General features: G+C 35.4%; 1 protein-coding gene and 1 pseudogene across 2 annotated transcripts in view; one reads left to right on the top strand and one right to left on the bottom strand.

Annotated features, from left to right (window-relative positions):
• The window catches only part of LOC120623472 (E3 ubiquitin-protein ligase lubel-like), a 79904-nt gene that overhangs the window by 11590 nt on the left and 49467 nt on the right, over positions 1-18847 (bottom strand). Inside the window, exons 1-2 of one of the 2 annotated variants that reach the window (XM_039889508.1) lie at positions 12489-12646; positions 7411-7788 (exon numbers count right to left, since the gene is read on the bottom strand). In XM_039889508.1, the coding sequence (XP_039745442.1) occupies positions 7411-7788; positions 12489-12631 (521 nt within the window). In that variant the 5' untranslated portion in view covers positions 12632-12646. Of the gene's footprint in view, positions 1-7410; positions 7789-12488; positions 12647-18847 lie in introns of those variants that run through there. The other variant, XM_039889509.1, reaches the window with a different exon arrangement.
• LOC120623554 lies at positions 3181-3306 on the top strand (annotated as a pseudogene).

Genomic DNA, 18847 nt, shown 5'->3' with positions numbered 1-18847 from the left:
GCAGCAATTAAAATATTTTAGTTTGTCAGTTTCACTTGTAACTACCTAATTACTAGTATTAGGCACTTTATATTGGTTTCTCCTTATTTCGTTTAATTACCCACTTACAATAACGTTTCCTTCAGATACAGTTTATTGTTAAATTGAGTATTTAGAAATTATAATTGATAACTGCATACTGCGTTCCGAACCGACAGCTTAATAAAAGATTACTTCCCGTGTAGAGTGAGGTTATTTTATTAATTGATTTAGATAATGTTTTGCTGCGGGCAAGATTTTTTTATTGTACTAATTGACGGACCAAGCAGATCGTTCAACTAAAGGTAAGTGAAAAACCATCGTCTATAAACAGAGCAAAACTTAACAGGGCATGCAAGGATCACGTCCTGCAACATGCCGCCCTGTGTCCATCAATTTAAGGCGTAGGTGTTAAGCCTCATGTGAATTTAATCACACCGGAAGCCACGCCCTTTATAGCGGAACACAGCATAGCAACAATGCTGCTTAGCGGCAGAAATAAGCATGGCGATAGTACTTCCCCGAACGTGCGAGCTCTACTACTATTATATGGTATAAGGTGATTTATTAGATTCTTTTATCGATCAATAATTAATTAATGAATGTACAATGTACATTCTCTGTGGTGTAATGTTTTTTTTTTTTTTTTTAGTTTAATGTGAAGCGCGCTTGCCTAGAAGTTGCCTATTCACTCTTGATTTAAATATGCAATACGAAGTGACTGCACAAAAAACAATGTACTTTTATTGTAACACCACAGAGAAAATTTACAGAGATACAAATACAACAGCACAATAAGGTAGAACGTACAATTTGGCGGCCTTATCGCTAAATAGCGATCTCTTCCAGGCAACCAAAATATATTTATATTTTAGTTGAAATTTATTTTCAGAATATATTTTTATGGATGAGCGGAAAGCGAAATAGTTGTCTTTTTTTAGCAAAATTAGGAAAGGTTTATGCCTACAGATGATTGAATAGTATTTTCTAAATGTTATAAGTTGGATAGGTCCATTGTTGTTTGAAGTTTCACTCTCCATTGACGAGCAGTTGGGCAAGCGTATCTGACATTCATGAATGGGATCAAATGCAAACGTGTTTGTGATTGCGCAACCATCGCTAAGTCACACCATACATCACTTACTTATTTGTAATGTTAGTATCAAGATTGTGAACTACGTTCCTATTCATACGCTTTAGCTTGGTTATGTTCATACATTACGTACATTTAGTTTGGCGATGTTTAACTGTAGATTTTTGTTATTTATTTAATGAAAAATATACATTTTTATGTTTACGTAATAATATCTGTTACGGCGTAACAAAAACCCAATCGGGTTTATCCGTACACCGGTATTCATTGTGTGATAAGTATTTATGTATATTATTTTTATGAATAATATACATAAATACTTATCACACAAATATTGTCCAGTTGTGGGAATCGAAGTCGCTGCCCACTGCCCCAATCGGCCGTCATAATATGTATGTATAATGTTCATAAAAATACTCATCAGTTATCCTAGTACCCATTAAACAAACTACGCTTATTTTGGGGCTAGGCTACATTTATTTATTTAAAACCTAACATAAACAGCTTAAACCGCCGGTCGCAGCCTCGAGGAGTTCAAACTGGTTGCATAGGTTAATCTGGTTGCGCATTTCTGACCTAGTCTTGAGAAGCTGCAAATAAAATCAAAAAGCTCAGAGGCGCGTAAGAATTATTTATTATACGTAACATGATGTCATTTCCTCTTCACGTATATTTTTTCTCCACCGAGCCTCGTTAGACACGTTACCTACTTCAAAAATATAATTGACTTTTTGCGTCCAGTGGATGTGACTAAATTACCCATAAGTTACGGCGTTTATAAACTAAGTTTAGTTTGTAAACCCCGCATTTGTTTTTTAGGATGTGCCTCATCTTAAAACAGATGATTGTTGCTAAACGTAAGATCCTGAGGACAGTTATAGTGACGGGCGGCAATATGTAATTTTGCATGGTGAATTTGCATTTCATAGCATTGAAAACCGGCATTGTGCAAGTCAGACTTTTGCGCCGAGAGTTCCTTAAGTAACTTCTTTTTTATTAAGTATAATTTTATTTGGATATATTATTCAATTGCATTTAAAATATTTTTCATAGGTGAGGTAAGGTTTTATATTCTGTTCTTAAAAAAAACCCTTTGAATACATTATTGTGACTGGCAAACAAAAAGCACAAAAAAGTGTACGCACATAATTATAAAAAAATGCCTAGTCTGTCCGTGGACAGTAGGCATACGTTAGAAGTTCTATAAAATTATAAACGAAAAATTAACAACACAGTTAAGTAGGTTTCGAAAATAGGTAAAAGAGGAGTTGAAGTTTTACGTTATTATAATATCACCGTAAGCAAACCTATGTGTGAACGAATGGGGTCAAAATTGTTCTGTCGATGTTTAAGTCACATCAGCCGGCATTGTGGTCTAGCCGTATTGTTTTGGATTTCTTTCAGCCGCAGAGTTCCTTTGTATTGTGCACTGACTGGCCATGAATATGCAACAGCTTTCTCGAGCTAAATAGCTTAGGCATTTCGACCACGACCTGAGAGCGAGTTTCTTTATCTCAAGGACCCGCTTGATCTCAACTTATAGATTGAACCCAGTGGCGTGCATAGAGGGTATGCACAGGATATGCAGACTATATAAAATGAAGAAAATCTATGTTTATAACTTTGGCAATGCCTATCCTTAAGTTTTTTATCACTCGTACTGGAATTGTTTTTCTTTTCTGTCATCTGCCCGCTTAGTGCATACCATGTGCATAATCTGTATGCACGTGACTGATTTAACCAACTGCTGGCTATGGGTCTTTGATAAAGATTTTCATACTCAATGATCGCATGCTATCAGTTGAGGAACTCCGATTCCTAGTTGAAAATTTTATCCCCTAGGTTAACGAGGCAAGTGATTAAGATACATTTTCTTCGTGGTTTTGTTGGTGGTGTAAGTATCTACCTACTCACATACTACGTAACTTTTTTTTATTCCACTACAAGTTAGCCCTTGACTGCAATCTAGCCTGGTGGTATGTGATGATGCTGTCTAAGATGGTAGCGGGCTAACCTTTTATAGGTATGGCAATTATAAAAAATCCAGGCGCACTTGATGGTAACTAGCCGCAAACGTCCATACGGCATACCATGTTGAGTACACCGGTTCTCGTCCGATCACCGAAGTTAAGCAACATCGGGCGCGGTCAGTACTTGGATAGGTGACCGCCTGGGAACACCGCGTGATGTTTTTTTTTTCCCAAGAGTCGGAGGCAGCAATAAAGCTTTTCCACCACGCCAAAAAAAAAAGGGTGGTAACTAGCCTCGGGAAAAGTAACTGTACTAAAACTAAATTTAAAAACGTACTTTACTCGTAATACAAATGGGTGCTTATCTGGCCTCTGGGACAACATTCGATGATAAAAAAGGTCGTAAAAACTAAATGAAAGGAATACTCAGCGAGTCCTATATTAGACACTACTATTAAAGCTAATTGCATTCCACGAAAGTAACTTTTAACATGTGTAGAGCACGTAATTAGTGATAGAAAAATATGTCCCCGATAATTAGTAATAGTCCACTTGACCCTACTCAGACTAATTGCTTTTAAACTTATAATTACTTACTACTTAATAGGATTTAAAAAAACGAAACCGACTTCTGTGTTACGTGTACCTACTAGTTAAAAGTTATCTTTATATATATATTTCTTGTGTCACTGAACTCCTCCTAAACGGCTGGACCGATTTGAATGAATTTTTCGGTATGCGTTTGGGTGGCACCCTGGATGGTTTAGATTCACAAATCAGCCCGACAGATGGCGCTGGGGTCCGCTAGTATATTATAATTTATAACTTACCCTTACTTAACCCATATTTAGCTAAATGTCGTTTGAAAGACTACTACCTGTCTTAGAATTATGTTGTTTGAACTATGTTTATATATATATATATATGTTTTTAAAGCATATGTATGTCAATATATATTTATTAGTACGCTTAAAGCACTAACCCGCTCTCTTGCCACAGGTTCTGTCATACAAAAGTTGCCTGTAAGAGATTGCCTGCAATAAGGCCGCCTTTTCATGCATACATTTTTAATTTATTTCTGTATTATTTTATGTTTTTCGTGAAATAAAGTGTTTGATATTAAACAATTCTTATCATTTCTGAATTAAAAAGCTTTTACATTTTATAAATTTGATAAATTTTGTTGGATGGACAACACAAGTACAAGTTAGCCCTTAGCTCCAATCTAATTTGGTGGTAAGTGATAATGCAGTCTAAGATGGTAGCGGGCTAACCTGTTAGGGGTATGGCAGTTATATTAAACCGATACCTCTCATCGGTTTCAACGCGACCGGAACGCTTAATCACATGGTCGTGTTATTCGGTTGTAACCAGCCACAGCCGAAGCCTCCCAGGCTCCTACTCTCACCTTACCTTTATACGTTTATCATCATAATAATCATATTCATATAAACCCATTACAGGGCACGGGTTAAGGACAATGACAGTCCCACAATGAGAACGGGTCAAGGCCGTAGTTTACGCCGGCCCAGTGCGGATTGGTGGACTACGTTTTCTATAGTATACGTTTATACCCAGCTAGAAATAATACCTATTTCGGCACTTTAAAATTCCGAATCGTTAGCCTGTTTAAAGCTAAACCTGCTTGAGAAAAACAGATTAAAAAAATTTAAATTCACAACAGGCCTCCACGATTCGCGCGGATTCATAAACGCAAAGCGCGGTTGACAACTTGGTTACCGGCAAGGTCAGCGAGTGTGTTAAATAACTTTTGTACATATCTACTAATATAATCTTTATTAGAACGAGGTCGAGGGAAGAGGTTGCTGCGGTTTCTCGGGTGACTGTTTGACATATGAATTATTAAAGTAGAATTTTATAGCCGATTGGAACTGGTTTATTTACATATATTTGTGTATATGTGGAACTAGTTATATAATTGTATTCACCAATAAACCTAGTTCTAAATATAACTTATGGTTGTGTATTATTGACTTTTGCTTGTAGGTATAACGAATTAAGTAATATTATGAGATTCAATATCTTTAGTCCATAAGTTCACCTAAAAGGTCGAATATAAATTCCTAGGTCATTATTTTCATATCTAGAACAAGCCACACGCCTAGCCTCAAAAATTGTTGATTTTAATAGTCATTTCGCTTTCTATTGAGAAAACTTTACGTATTAAGAAGATTGTATTATAAAAATTAAGCTTAATTTGCTATACTCCGCGAAAAGCAGGAGAATCTGTATGGTGTATTTATAATTTCTCCAATCCTTATACTCCACCCCAAACAGATCTTCGGCAATGTACCTCTATGCTCGAATTCTATGCTTATATGCTTCTATTCTACTACTACTTCTATCCAGTATTAAGAAGATAAAATACTCCTAGCTTAAATAAAGACTTATAGGTAGATAATGTATTTTAATGAATTTAATTAAAGTTTTTTACTAAAGTGAATGTCATGCTACTAAATTTGCAGATTCAAAGTTACAATTTAGCTCTTGTTTAGATATAGAAATAAAACGGCGCGATGGAGCTTTAGGTAATTTTGTCGTAAACTTAATTTAAACTACTTACCATTCGGGATTTTCTTCACGGGAATCTAAATGTGTTCAGAAAATGAGATACTTGAAAATTGTAATGCAAGTACAAAAGGTTCCTTCACATTATTCAACGGTCCATTGACACTATGAGGTATGTAGTAATTTAACTCAGAAGAAAACGTTGTTACAAATTAAACTAAGCAATTTCGTTAATGATTTTCTTACTTCCCTATCAATATAAATCATTTATCGAGTTGGTACTTTACGCGACACAATAATATAACAGTTGGTTGAGCACGGTTACGCAACAAACCGCATTCTAGCGAGGCAGCTTTACAAGTCGCCCGGAGTGACGCGAATTTCAATTTGCACCGCACACGCTATATTGTTGGTGACAGATTTATTCCTACTTCACAACTATTTATTATTTTTATTATTATTCTTATTTGCATATTATGCTCTACTTTTTCTTTCCTTTTGTTGTACAATATACTGAATTACTAAGCATATTCCGACGTTCAACATCATCATCATATAAATAAAAGAAGTGTTCAAGCCGTAGTCCAACACACTGCCCAGTGCGGACATTGTTGGACTACACACGCCTTTGAGAACATTATGGAGAACTCTCAGGCATGCAGGTTTCCTCACGATATTTTCATTCACCGTCGAAAGCAATAAATATTTTTAATTTAAAAGGAACATAACTCAGAAAAGTTAGAAGTGCGGGCTGGGATTCGAGCTCCCAAAAATGAAGCCGAAGTCTTAACCACTAGTATCTATCTAATAGGCTATCGCCGCTTCTAGTCCGAGGTCATCCCACCTCATTTTGATCGGTCAGAAATGTATTATCAAGCTTTTAATACAAACTTACTAGTTCACTAACACAGGCGAAGAGTTTTAATTCTATTGTGTAGGTACACCGGTTTCCGAACGGTATCACTGATAGATATCTATCAGTCAGTTTTGCTAGCGTCGATAGTCCAAATCATTATTTATTACATTCATTGCAGTAACTGTACCGTTTTTTTTGTGGTCAGTTTTTTATATTATAAAGTGAGTACGGATACATGCTTATACGATTGTATGCCAACACGGATTAAAAATAGCGATAGATAAAACTGTTAAACTTCAATAGGCGTCTACAATCTGTTTACCTATATTTAGATCAATAGCCGGTGGATATTTAAAACAGGGCCTCTTTTTTTCTCTCCATAGCCCTTGTTTTTTATTTCAATTTCGATTGGAATCTAGTGAAACACTGATAAAGACTGTTGATTTCAATATCATTCATTGTTTCAACCGTAGGTTATTACTTGCACACTAATTATAAATATTTTTTTATAAAAATGCCTATCCTCACGTCAAGTGGAAGTAACATGAACACTGACCTCAAGAAGATTCTGGCAGATGTGAAAATCAACGAAAGTAGGTACATACTCGTAATTATAATTTGGTATCTTTTAAAATTAAAGTAAGTTGTTAAATTATTGTTGGGCTGTGATACCTGGTGTGACAAAATAGTCGTAACAGCTATCTTATCGGAAAAGCATATGTCATATATATTTGTATCCCCCACCCACCCCTAATCGTTTTCTGACGCGGCATCGTAGAACGCTAAATTTCTTGACGATGTACCTCTTCGCCTATTAAATACGGATTGATTGATTAAAGAAAGCAATAGATACACGTTCTTCATTAAACTTTGCCGTATCGCGAAGAATCATTGTCAATGTCTCAATAAAATCAATCAATCACTCTATAAAACTAGTCACATACCTCATGTACTTCCGATGCTCGTTTACTGGCACGAAGTATTCGTCGTACGGGTTTGTGGCATTCATGTCAACCTCCACGTCCTTCTTCTTGGACCCATTTTTAGGTGTCAGATTTATCAGTTCTAAGTTCACTGCCTCTAGCGTTTTGGTATCACCGTTAGGTTCTTTACTGTGCCCATTCTGGTGGTTTTGGTGTGGGCCATTGGAGGTAAAACTATCGTTGTGGTTCGGGTCTGATTCGTCGTGCTGGTACGCTCTGTTGTCGAAGCCTGACTGGGGGGATGATGGTGGGGAGGGTGGACGATGTTGCGGCCGCGCTGGCTCCCTTGGGGACGCCGATCTACTGTGGCTATCCATTACTTTAGGAGCGGACTGACATCTGGAAAGAAAAGAGATCATTTAATAATTGTTTTATGATATAGATAGTTAATAAACATTCATTATTACCCTGAGGTTCTCTGAAGTCTCTCATCTCTCAGAAAAATAATTTCTCCAACTGATTCTGTTAATGAATCGAAGTGTTTTATTTTGCTCGCCTCCGAAATGGTTATCCATAACCATTCTAGGTTATTCGGTAATATTTAAGGTCGTTTTGTTGATAAATGTCCTTTTGATTTATGATTTATGTTAACCCTTTTAAGTCCCTATGAATTATGTCATATTGCTTCGGACGATTATAATCCAATCCAAAACTTGTAGCGGTCAAAAATAAGCCACTAATATACATGAAACAGGTTTTTATTATGACCAGCATCTATCGGAACGTCCGCGATTTATTGTGAATAACGTAGCACGAAATGCATTGGTCTCAGTATTTCGACGGCCTGAAGTTTGAACAATATACCGGTTACAAAAGATTTTGCCGCTTGTTAGGATTTGCATTAAAGTTTCCATGTTTGTAAAATTTGGCAAGGAAGTACAGTTTATTTCATTTAGTGTTATTTCGCTAACTTTGGCCTTAGAGCATTATGAAACAGTTTTACAAGAGGCAGTGTCCAAGCGAATGTACAAATAAACAACCTCCTGCTAAATTATCATCAAACGTTTATTTGCCAGCAAAGTTGCTGCGATGTTAAAAAAGTAGCTTTTTTATTTTAAACCTAGTCGCCGCCGTTAAGATAATCAGCATACTAAGAAACGGGAGATTTGGCGTTATGACTCAACGTATTCTGACGGAACGAACACTAACCTCCTTTAAGTAAAAACTACTTTAACAATATAATCTAGCGTCATAATTCATAGTGTTGTGTTTGTGGAATAATCCTTGTGAAAATTTAGATAGGTCTGCCATATTTACTCATCATCATCATCAAATAAACCCATTACCGGCCCACTACAGGGCACGTGTCTTCTTCCACATTGAGAAGGGTTTAGGCCGTAGTCCACCACGCTGGCCCAGTGCAGATTGGTGGACTCCACACGCCTTTGAGAGCATTATAGAGAACTCCCAGGCATGCAGGTTTCCTGACGATGTTTACCTCCACCGTCGAAGCAAGTGATAATTAATTGCTTAAAAGTATATAACTTGTGGTGCGTACTGCGATCCGAACTGCCCCTCTAAAGTGAAGGCGAAGTACTAACCACTGAGCTATAGCCTTCCTTCAATATATTGCTAAAATTACTAAACTAAGAACTAGCTCTTTCCCGTAATTTCGTTCTGGACCCCATGCTAAGAAGTATACTACGCCCATTATCAGGATGCAATCTATTTTATCGAAATCTGTTCAGTGGTTCCGGCGTGGAAAAGTGTTTCCTTTTACAGAAACAAACGCGATTTTCAACGCGCTACTCTGGAATTCCCAGTCGAATGAAATTTTATTTTGTTGCATCCCATTTTTAGAATAAGTAGTCATTATTAACCTCATGTTACGACTCATTAATTAAGTAACACGCAGGTGAGCGACGCAACGAATCAGCACGTATTAATATTAGCTTCTCCCACAGCTATTATCAACTCTCCGAGCATTGGCACAAAATCCCAAAAAAAATCCAAATAATATACTTGTATAAATACGGGTTTATTAGTCATTCTGTAGCCCTGATCGCCGGTTGCTTGGGCATTCCAAAGCCCCGCAAGCGGAGAAGTGGATGTTATTTTTTATGAATTTTTAATAGAGTTGTTTTTATTAAAAATTCAATAATGATAGAAAAATAAAACAGGGGTAAACTTCTACAATTTTCTGTTGCCGTGCCTTGGGGGATGTAATATTTTTCTCCTGTCCTGTGGATGAAGTCGGCCAGAACCGCTAGTGTTGTCATATAGAAGTGCTGTTAATGTACCTGCTTGCTTGATATGCTTGCAATGCGTTGCCACGCCACGCCGTCCTTACTCTCAATAATGTACCGGCAAGGCAAGCCACCTTTTACTAAACGACGCGACGTCAAGCTGTGATATTGCTATTTTTCCGAATTCCTGACATTCTTTTGTTATAAACTTTGTACATATGACTATCGTGTTGGATCTTATTCAACCTATTTACAGTTTCAACCAATTTTCAAATAACAATTCAGAAACTGTCTTTTTCTTAACATTCTAATCATCATATTACACCTTTTAAAAGCTAAGGAAGTAATCTATGGTGTCTTTTATTTGTGAATTTATGTCACTATCTATGAAAACAAATTATCTTTGTTTCTAATAATACCTGACTGACTAATAAATAATCAAATTTCATGGTCACCGATGATGTCAGGTCTTTTCTAATTGCAGTGTCAAGGAGTTAAGATTTGTTATGCCTATTTTTATTGTTAATAAATTACGCGCAGACGTATTTAAAAATGGAATAATTGTATAAGCTTTAAATCAGAAACCAGATTTTGCAATACATGTGTTACAGTACCTAAATATTTTATGTGTAATAGTGACTGCATTAATGTTTTATTCATATTAATGTTGATTGGGGAAGAACCCATAAACTATCAGCAATATCTTTGTAGTTAATAGCCAAATATAAAATAAATATTTTAGTATATTTTTCTTGACTGTAATAGATTTCTCCGGCGGCATCCGGGTAACACCACGCTACCTTTGAAACAAATATCATAGATTCATAAAGAATATCACATAGAATACCAGGCATTCAAATGGGAATTCGGATGCATGGCATTCTATCATCCGTGACACCAGATAATTTCTGACAAATTGTTGAACTTTCTTCTATCTACTGCGTTCCCTGAAAATTTAGCGATTTTGGGTTCGTTAAAGGGCGAAAACCCTTTCTTTGGGAGGCTTTTAGTCCACTGCAGTACACTATTGATGAAGGGGCGAGAAAACAAATTCTCTCACAGCAAGCAACGTATGCCGCTTGGTAGATCGGATTGCCCATTATTGATAGAATAAAAAAAGTTACTAAACTCGTACTTATTACCATACTTATTGCGAGGCACATTAAAGAGTTACGTACTCTATCTCCGAAGATCTAAATTTGATCCTCATGAAATTTTAATAGACTATTGAATAAAAAACTTTTAAATTAATCCATCTCCTTCTCAAGTTGGTTTATAAGAATGACACATTATTGCTGTGTATTTAATAAGCTGTCTTATGAAAATCGCAGTTGACCGTAGCTTGTTTTTAAGGTCAAAGAGTGATTTCTTAATTTCAGTGCCTTTATGACAAGGTTTGTAGATATTAGCACTTGTAGCTGTTTGCAAGCTGTAGAATTCATCTTACTATTTGGAACGACCTTTAGTTAAGTATGCCGTTCAACCGGCCGGATTTTCCATGTGGCAACTTCTAAAATTTTACAGTGCTCTAGTGATCCATCTTTAACCTGGAAACTGCTACATAATTGCTTCTGATATCTTAATCGTATAGCAGTAAGACTTCGCCATTATTTGGCGATGAGCACCTCAGTCAGATGCTTCATAGGAGTCATCAGAGTTTTGTCACTCGTTTTGCTTTTTTTAACCTCCAACTTTAGGAGTTCTAAAGTTATACGAGTATTTTTTATTCTCGTTTGTTGAAGTACTGTTGTTGAAAAAAATTCTCAAATTCAGTGTTTCAAGTCGTTATCGAATGGACAGTGTTACTGTCAAGTGGCCTTGAATTTACGATCAAAATATTTTTGTTGTTTATTTGACGTTCTTTATCTACTAGCTATAGTACTAGCTGTTGTCCGCGTTTATTATTTTTTTAGAAATCCCGTGGGAACCGTAAAAAAGTAGCCTATGTTACCCTCCATCCTTTCAGCTAACCATTGTCTTAATTTAGCTTACAAACCAACAGAAAAACACACTTTCGCATTTATAATATTTGTAACGATTAAGTTATTTAAAGTCTGAATATAATTTAATTTTAAAAACTAAATAGTATCTACTTTGAAGAAATATTATTAAAGTAAGAAATGTTAAAATAAACTTGTTATCAAACAATCTTCGACGGCAAAAAACCGGCTGTCCTACCAGGAGGGCAGCGCGGCGAGGCAGGTGATGCACAGTTCAATTGAAAGTCGATTACACTGGGCCCATTCATTCGCTTCCGGGCCGATGCGTTCCTCACTGAGACGATTGGCATTTGTTTTGCTTTGCGATCTAGGCAGTCTTGACGTGACAGAAGATATAAGAGTTGGTTGGCTCGTTTCAAAGTTCAAACTGATTATAAATGATACTTCAAACTTTACAGACAATCGTTTATAGACTGTGTTAGGAAGTGAACAGCTGCTGCTATCAATTATTGAAGGTAAACTAGTAATTATAATGAAAACTTCTTATTTAATGTTGCTGTATTTGAGGACAGACCATACTATACTTACACATAAAGTAGATCTATAAGCTATCGACGGAGCACAAAAAATTACAAAGGTAAAGTAGCAACTGACACTGGACAAGACATGCCTGACTTAGAATGCCCTGGATCATGTCACACGCTTCCAAAATGGCTTATAGCCAGTTGAGGACGCATACAGGCTGTTAATTGTTTGGTAATTCAAAACCGCTTCAAATATATCAATTAATTATCCTGTATATTTACTATTTAAGCATCGCCACGGTCAAGTTCATTTAGGTTTTGAAGAAATGCCAATGAGGAAAACTTAGCGAAGGAAAGGAAAATGAAAAGAGGCCGAAGACATTACTCACCTTGACCTTGGCGTGTTGGGTCGTCGCTGAACTGGCGAGCCAATCACCAAGGATCTAGTGTAGTAGTATTGCGCATGCGCAGAATTTGGTGTTCGTGGAGTCTTCCTGTACCGCGCGCTGCGTACCAAATTCCCCCCTGGCATTTTGCTCACTCACATACAACCGTTCCGTTCAGAAAAGGACGCACTATGACATATTCTGTCATTTTAATTTTTTTTAGGTAATGAATGGTGTTAAACAAGGTTATTAAACAAGTGCTAACGTCCGTGCGGACACGCAGTCCGCTCAAGATTCATATGACGAAGAAAAAAATCATGTAAACAATAATTGTTGTCATTGTTTTGTACAGGATGTATTATAAGTTGAATTGGTATTAGAATTTCTTTTCGTGCCTTCGATTACAATTGGTTAGGTGATTCTAAAAAAAATTTGATATCTTCATTTAATATAGGTAAACTGAAATGTATAAAATACCAATGTTATGTTAATGAAAAACAAAAGGAATTATTAGTTATGAAGTATGAAAACAAGAGAACTACTTGGCGAAGCTAAACTATATGCTAGTTGGTCATATACTTAGTTCTAAGCGAACCTTTGAATAGTCTTATAAAATATAGCAAAAATAAAATTTAAGTCACTACACATTGGTGAGGATTTCATCGCCAATCCTTATGACAGATTAAAAATTGAATACCATTAATTTGGTTCATGGTGCATAACACTCCTATAACACTTAACTACAAAATTGACACGACCTTCAGCTATGAAGTTAATGATGATACTAATGGTAGTACCATAGCAATTTATTATCCACTAATGAAACGAAATATGCATTGATGTACGGATATGTAAAAAACCAGCATTTCTTGGAAAATTAAAACAACTTTTGTTCAATCAAAAAATAATTTCGTGTCCTTCTCAATTTTTTCTTCATTTTAAGCGATGGCAATATTCATCAACGTAAAAAAATCTGACTTTGAGATTTGAAAACACAATCTGGACCTTGATTCTCAGTTACCGTAATATGAGATGTAAAGTTATAGATAGATAGACTTTTATATTTTGTAGATTTCCAAATTTAAATCACAGAATGAATTTTAAGTTACGTTAAATGCCGTAATTAAGGGCCCTAGGTAAAAATAATCCCGTTTATACGTTGAGATACAATGTTATTACTAGCTAACGCTTAAATTATTTTTCTTGTATTGAAGAGATTTTATATTTGATCTCTTCTTCTCTGGAGGGTTTTTTGAAAGATCTTGATCTGAACTCTTATATCTTCTGTCACGTCAAGACGTCTAATTTAGAACTTCCTGCTTTTTATGAATTTGATGCATGAAGAATCAGACTGTATAAGAATATTTACATGAAGCGTGACTTCATGCTAAAATTATAATATACAACGACCGCGGTACTGTCGTTCAGTAGACAAAGAACGGTAGATAATAAACCAAATAATTCGTTATATTTTAGTATCCTTGTTTATGGAGACTCCAAAATCCATTGTTGTGATACTGCATCTTAGACTAAAAGAAAATGAAAATGATTTTGCCCTTCCTTACAATAATATTAAAATTTTGTTGAGCAGAACAGTATTTCCATAACAAAATAACCACCATAAATACAGTTAAATATTAGCACCGTATATAATTAAGAAAAAGGAATCGAAAATAATGATAAGATACCATTGAGCTCAAATCATTTAGCCTCGTTAAAATATTTATGAAAAGTTGCCCTGTACAATGAATGAATACCGATTCAGCGAAAATACTCATTCTAACATATGATGTTTTACTCGTAATGACGCGTACTGATTTGTTTGATAGCATTTGTGTCAAAATTTCATGCTAACATTGTAATTTTGCACGTGATTTTTACGATCTACATATTTCTGTTTGAGTACGGAGTGAGCGACATTTTTACATGTAGATCGTTTTTCCCACAATTCTATTGTTTGCTTTATAATGGCTAATTGTGATTTTTATATTATACACTTCATTTAATTACACATTTTCATATCCGAAATCTGAACAATATTAAAATATCTATTCAATTAATTACAAAATAAGGTTTTAACGGGTACAACATTCATGAAATAGAATAATGTAAAAATATGTTATTATTAATTAATGATGGTAATATCAAAGAAATATTTAGGTATTGTAATTTCTTGTAGTAAAAATTAAATATGAAACCATCATGCATATTATACAAGTTAATGCTGTAATGCTGTATATCTTATAGTTTAATAGAACTTTTTATTGTGGTGGAATGCTTACCACGCAGTTGTGAAAGGCAACCCTGCCTTACCGGGCGCATACTAGACCAACTGCATTTTGTACTTGCCGTCATAACGTCTGTTTTTGTTGCTGTTCTGATGCGCAAAACCTTTGTAAATGGGCTTCACAGTTAAGCTCTCCGATTTTATACCAAAGCGATCCGCGTGCAGAAAATCAGGCACATATAAAGAAGGTATCCACGAGTGAATAATTATGTAACCCAAAATACATATATGAATAAATAGTAATATTAATATTATATATATTTTTTCGAGAGACTAACTCTGTTTATAAAGTTCTATATTAAATTTCACTGAATAGTATTATTATTTAACGGGTTTAGTTAGAAGCTTTTAATTGTATTTCCATTAATAATGCCTAAAAACTTTCTATCAACTTTCAACAACTTTTGGAAACCATTCTTATAGACCAAAACTTAGGGGTCCACGTTAAGTGTTAAAGCTTGTGAAATATAGTCCTTCGAGCCGGATTAATGTTTTATAAACTGGCACATTACAAAATATTTTGTATTATGGACCACTCCTAAGGCCGTTGCTACAACGGTAGTGTCGGGGTTCGATTACGAATTGTTCACGCTCATTGCTCGATGCACGAAACACCGACACTAATCCGCACATGCATGCTTGTGAAAGTGAGCTCCGGGCTACATGAGTCACGACTCTCTTACTATGTATAAATATGTGTTATGGAAAAGCTGTGAAAACCTTATTAATAACCCTGATAAAGATGGAATTAGGTCACATCTCTATGTTTCAATGGATTTATTAATTTATAAATTTATCTATTATTATTTATTGGATATATCTTCCAAGTTTAGGTAAAAACACTTTAATCAAATTATAGAATTATAATAAATCAATGTGATATCTTCTTTCAAAAAAGTCTCATTGTAATATGGACCTCTGAAAAGTAGGACGAAAATGTTTCTATTAGATGGCGCTACAGTCAGTATAAGACCGATAAAAAAGGCTTATATTAATTTCGCTTATAGTAACTTAATAGGAAACGCTCTGCACGGCTAGCATGGGCAGGAGACAATAATCTCCCCGGGGAAAGGATCAAAAATTATCTTCTCCCACAGCTTTATCAACTCTCAGATCACTGCCACACAAGTGGAAATAATATCCAAATAATATATGTGTAATAATAAGCGGGGGCTATTCTATGTTCCTGTGCTTTAGCAGGTGGACACGTTAATCATATCCCTTGTTGGATATAATTGGAGGATATAATTTTTGTCTCCTGTCTGTGCTAGCTCTGCAGGTAAGACAGTTAAAAATTTTGTCAGTTCCGAAATTTATATATATGCACTATAAAAATTATAAAATTTCGGAAACGGAATGTACCTAGCCAAGTTGCTGAAATGTTTTGCAATAAAATAGTAGAAACAAAGTTTGTAAAGGTATAAAGTTCCTTGATAATTCTGATTATGTTGAAAATTATGAGATTGCTCATTGGGCGCTTGAGATGAAAGTTGCTGAAATGAAAAGCATACTATCGTCCTCGTCTTAATTGCATTCAGATAGTATTAAGTAGGTAACATTTGAATTCCGTGATTCTCATCAATTAATTAAAACACCTCCTGTAATCACATCCAAGGTTGTTTGAAAATTAATTGTTTTAATGCGGATATTATGCCGCAACGGCTTTCAAAGAAACTAGAAACGATGAACGAATAATGGAACTTGTCTAATTAATTGTTTATTAATTGAATACGTGTCACGAAAGTTGAAGGAGCTAATCGTAGTAAACGCCAGCACGGCTAGCATGGGCAGGAGACAATAATATCCTCGGGGAAAAGATATAAATGTATCTTCACCCACAGCTTTATCAACTCTCAGAGCACTGGTGCACAAAAGGAAATAATATCCAAATAATATATGTGTTATAATAAAAGGGGGCTAACTTCTCCTATTCTATGTTCCCGAGCTTTAGCAGGTGGACACGTTCATTATATCCCTTTTCAGGGGATATAATCGGGGGATATAATTTTTGTCTCCTTCCCGTGCTGGCCCTGCAGGATGATAGTTTAAGTGCTGTTAAGAAGAGCCTTGCTCGGAGTCGCGCTTGCTTTGATTTATGTACCAAAGCTCTGATGAAAACTTAGCCTTCTGCACAATCAAAAGGTCCAGTAATACTTTTTATTAACCAATGCTTTTCATCAAACTTGGTGGTATTTACGTGGTGGTTGTGGATTTACTCTCGTTTAAAAAGAAAACTAGATAGGAATCTCCAGATCTTAGAGATGTTTATTAGTCACGGGAAAGCAAAGCGCTTCGTATGTGTCTATGTGATTTCAAATACATGGTGCAAACTCTTTCAATTTCGGAGATATTTTTTATTTTTCTGTCCTATTTGCATATCGGTATTCTACAATGTGAAAGTGAAATGTGCGTAATGTTCGTCCTTGGTTTAAAGTAGTACTTACATTTAGGTCTACTGGTTTAACTAACAAATATTCTGATGACAGCCGATTGGAGCTGGGCAGTTCTAGGCAGTGGGATCGATTCCCACAGTTGGAAAATGTTTGTGTGAATAACATGAATGTTTTTCAGTATCTGATGTTTTTCTGTATATAACTATTTATGAAAATTATTCATAGAAATATTGATCAGTTAGTACCCATAACACAAGATATATTGTCGTAGTGTATTTACTTATTAATATTCCGCTAGCAGCGCGGGCTTAAACAGTGTTAACTTATATGAACTTTAAAACCATACTTTGGTGGATATATCATAGAAAAGTTTTGCTCACAACAAAATATTGGTTGTTTTAGTTAGCGTGTTTTTTTCCAAATAAAAAGTGGTTGCATCGAGATTATTCTGATCCGGGTGCGAAGGCTTTGAAGGTGACATCACGAAGGATGTCGTCTCATACTTTAGTGTTAGAATTATTATTGTTTACTAACTATTTCTGCGTATAATTTTTTTTAATGTAAATCATTTCTAGATTATTTAATTTAGGTCATGTGTGAAAAGGATGATGATTATGATCCATCAAATCTTTGTCTTTATTTTTTCTAATAAATACAATATAAGGCACTTTTTGATTGTTAATTAATGAAATACGTGTCACGAAAGTATGAGCTAGTTAATCGTAGTAAGTGCCGTTAAGTAAATCCTTGCTTCGAGTAGCACTTTTTTCAGTCCACTGAATACGTGACTTCCCTTTTTTGAGAACCTTGTTCATAATAAAACTTCTCGGTACCTTTCGTAACTCTTATGTCATCTGATGACACAACGTAAATACCCGAGCTTCATTAAACAATCAGGTAATCACCCTAGAACGATAACCAGCTACAGATTTATGACGCAGGAAGGAAACTTAGGTACAAGGGTTTTTAATCGGCACGGTCAGTCTTAAACAAGTCTTTAACCATTCAATTGATGAACGATTGAAGATAATGCATAGCATTTTAATGTTTGTTAATGATGAGGAAACTTGTTGTTATATATTATCTAGTTAGTTCATCTACAACTATTAAAAGGACCAGGCAATGTATTTAAATATGCAAATCCATAACTTCGTCAATAATACACGTAACTGCTGAGTTTTATATATAAAATCTAATAAATTCGTGCGGTTATGTTTCCGTCTGAAAGCTTTTATATCACCTTCCTCTTTCAAAATCCCTTGATATAAAATACCAATAATGAAAATAGTCTTAGTTTCTATTGTTGTTATTTTATATGAAAGAATTGTTTGCCTTAATGATCCAATTTAAATTGAGTTATGATCTGACATCTATGATTGATTACATTCCAATAGTAACACATTCTAAACAAATCCCAACACTGAGCAGACAGCTTGGTGATCGCAGTAGATGGTAGTAGTTGTAGAGAGGAAGCTGCTGCCCGTTTTCTGTTATATTCCTTATTAGCCTGCGGGAGCCGGAGGGATGGTGACAACAGTCTGTATATTTTGATCTGCCGCCACAACACGGCTTCTCATTTACAAAAAGGTGTTATTTAAGGCTCAAAAAGCATTTCGTGCGTCTCAAATTTCAAGATCAAAGAGTCCATTACAGGTCTTCGTAAATCCAGTTGGATTACACAA

Source organism: Pararge aegeria, chromosome 4 (assembly GCF_905163445.1).
Source record: "Pararge aegeria chromosome 4, ilParAegt1.1, whole genome shotgun sequence".
Taxonomy (NCBI): domain Eukaryota; kingdom Metazoa; phylum Arthropoda; class Insecta; order Lepidoptera; family Nymphalidae; genus Pararge; species Pararge aegeria.
This window is presented reverse-complemented; position numbering and strand designations above follow the sequence as displayed.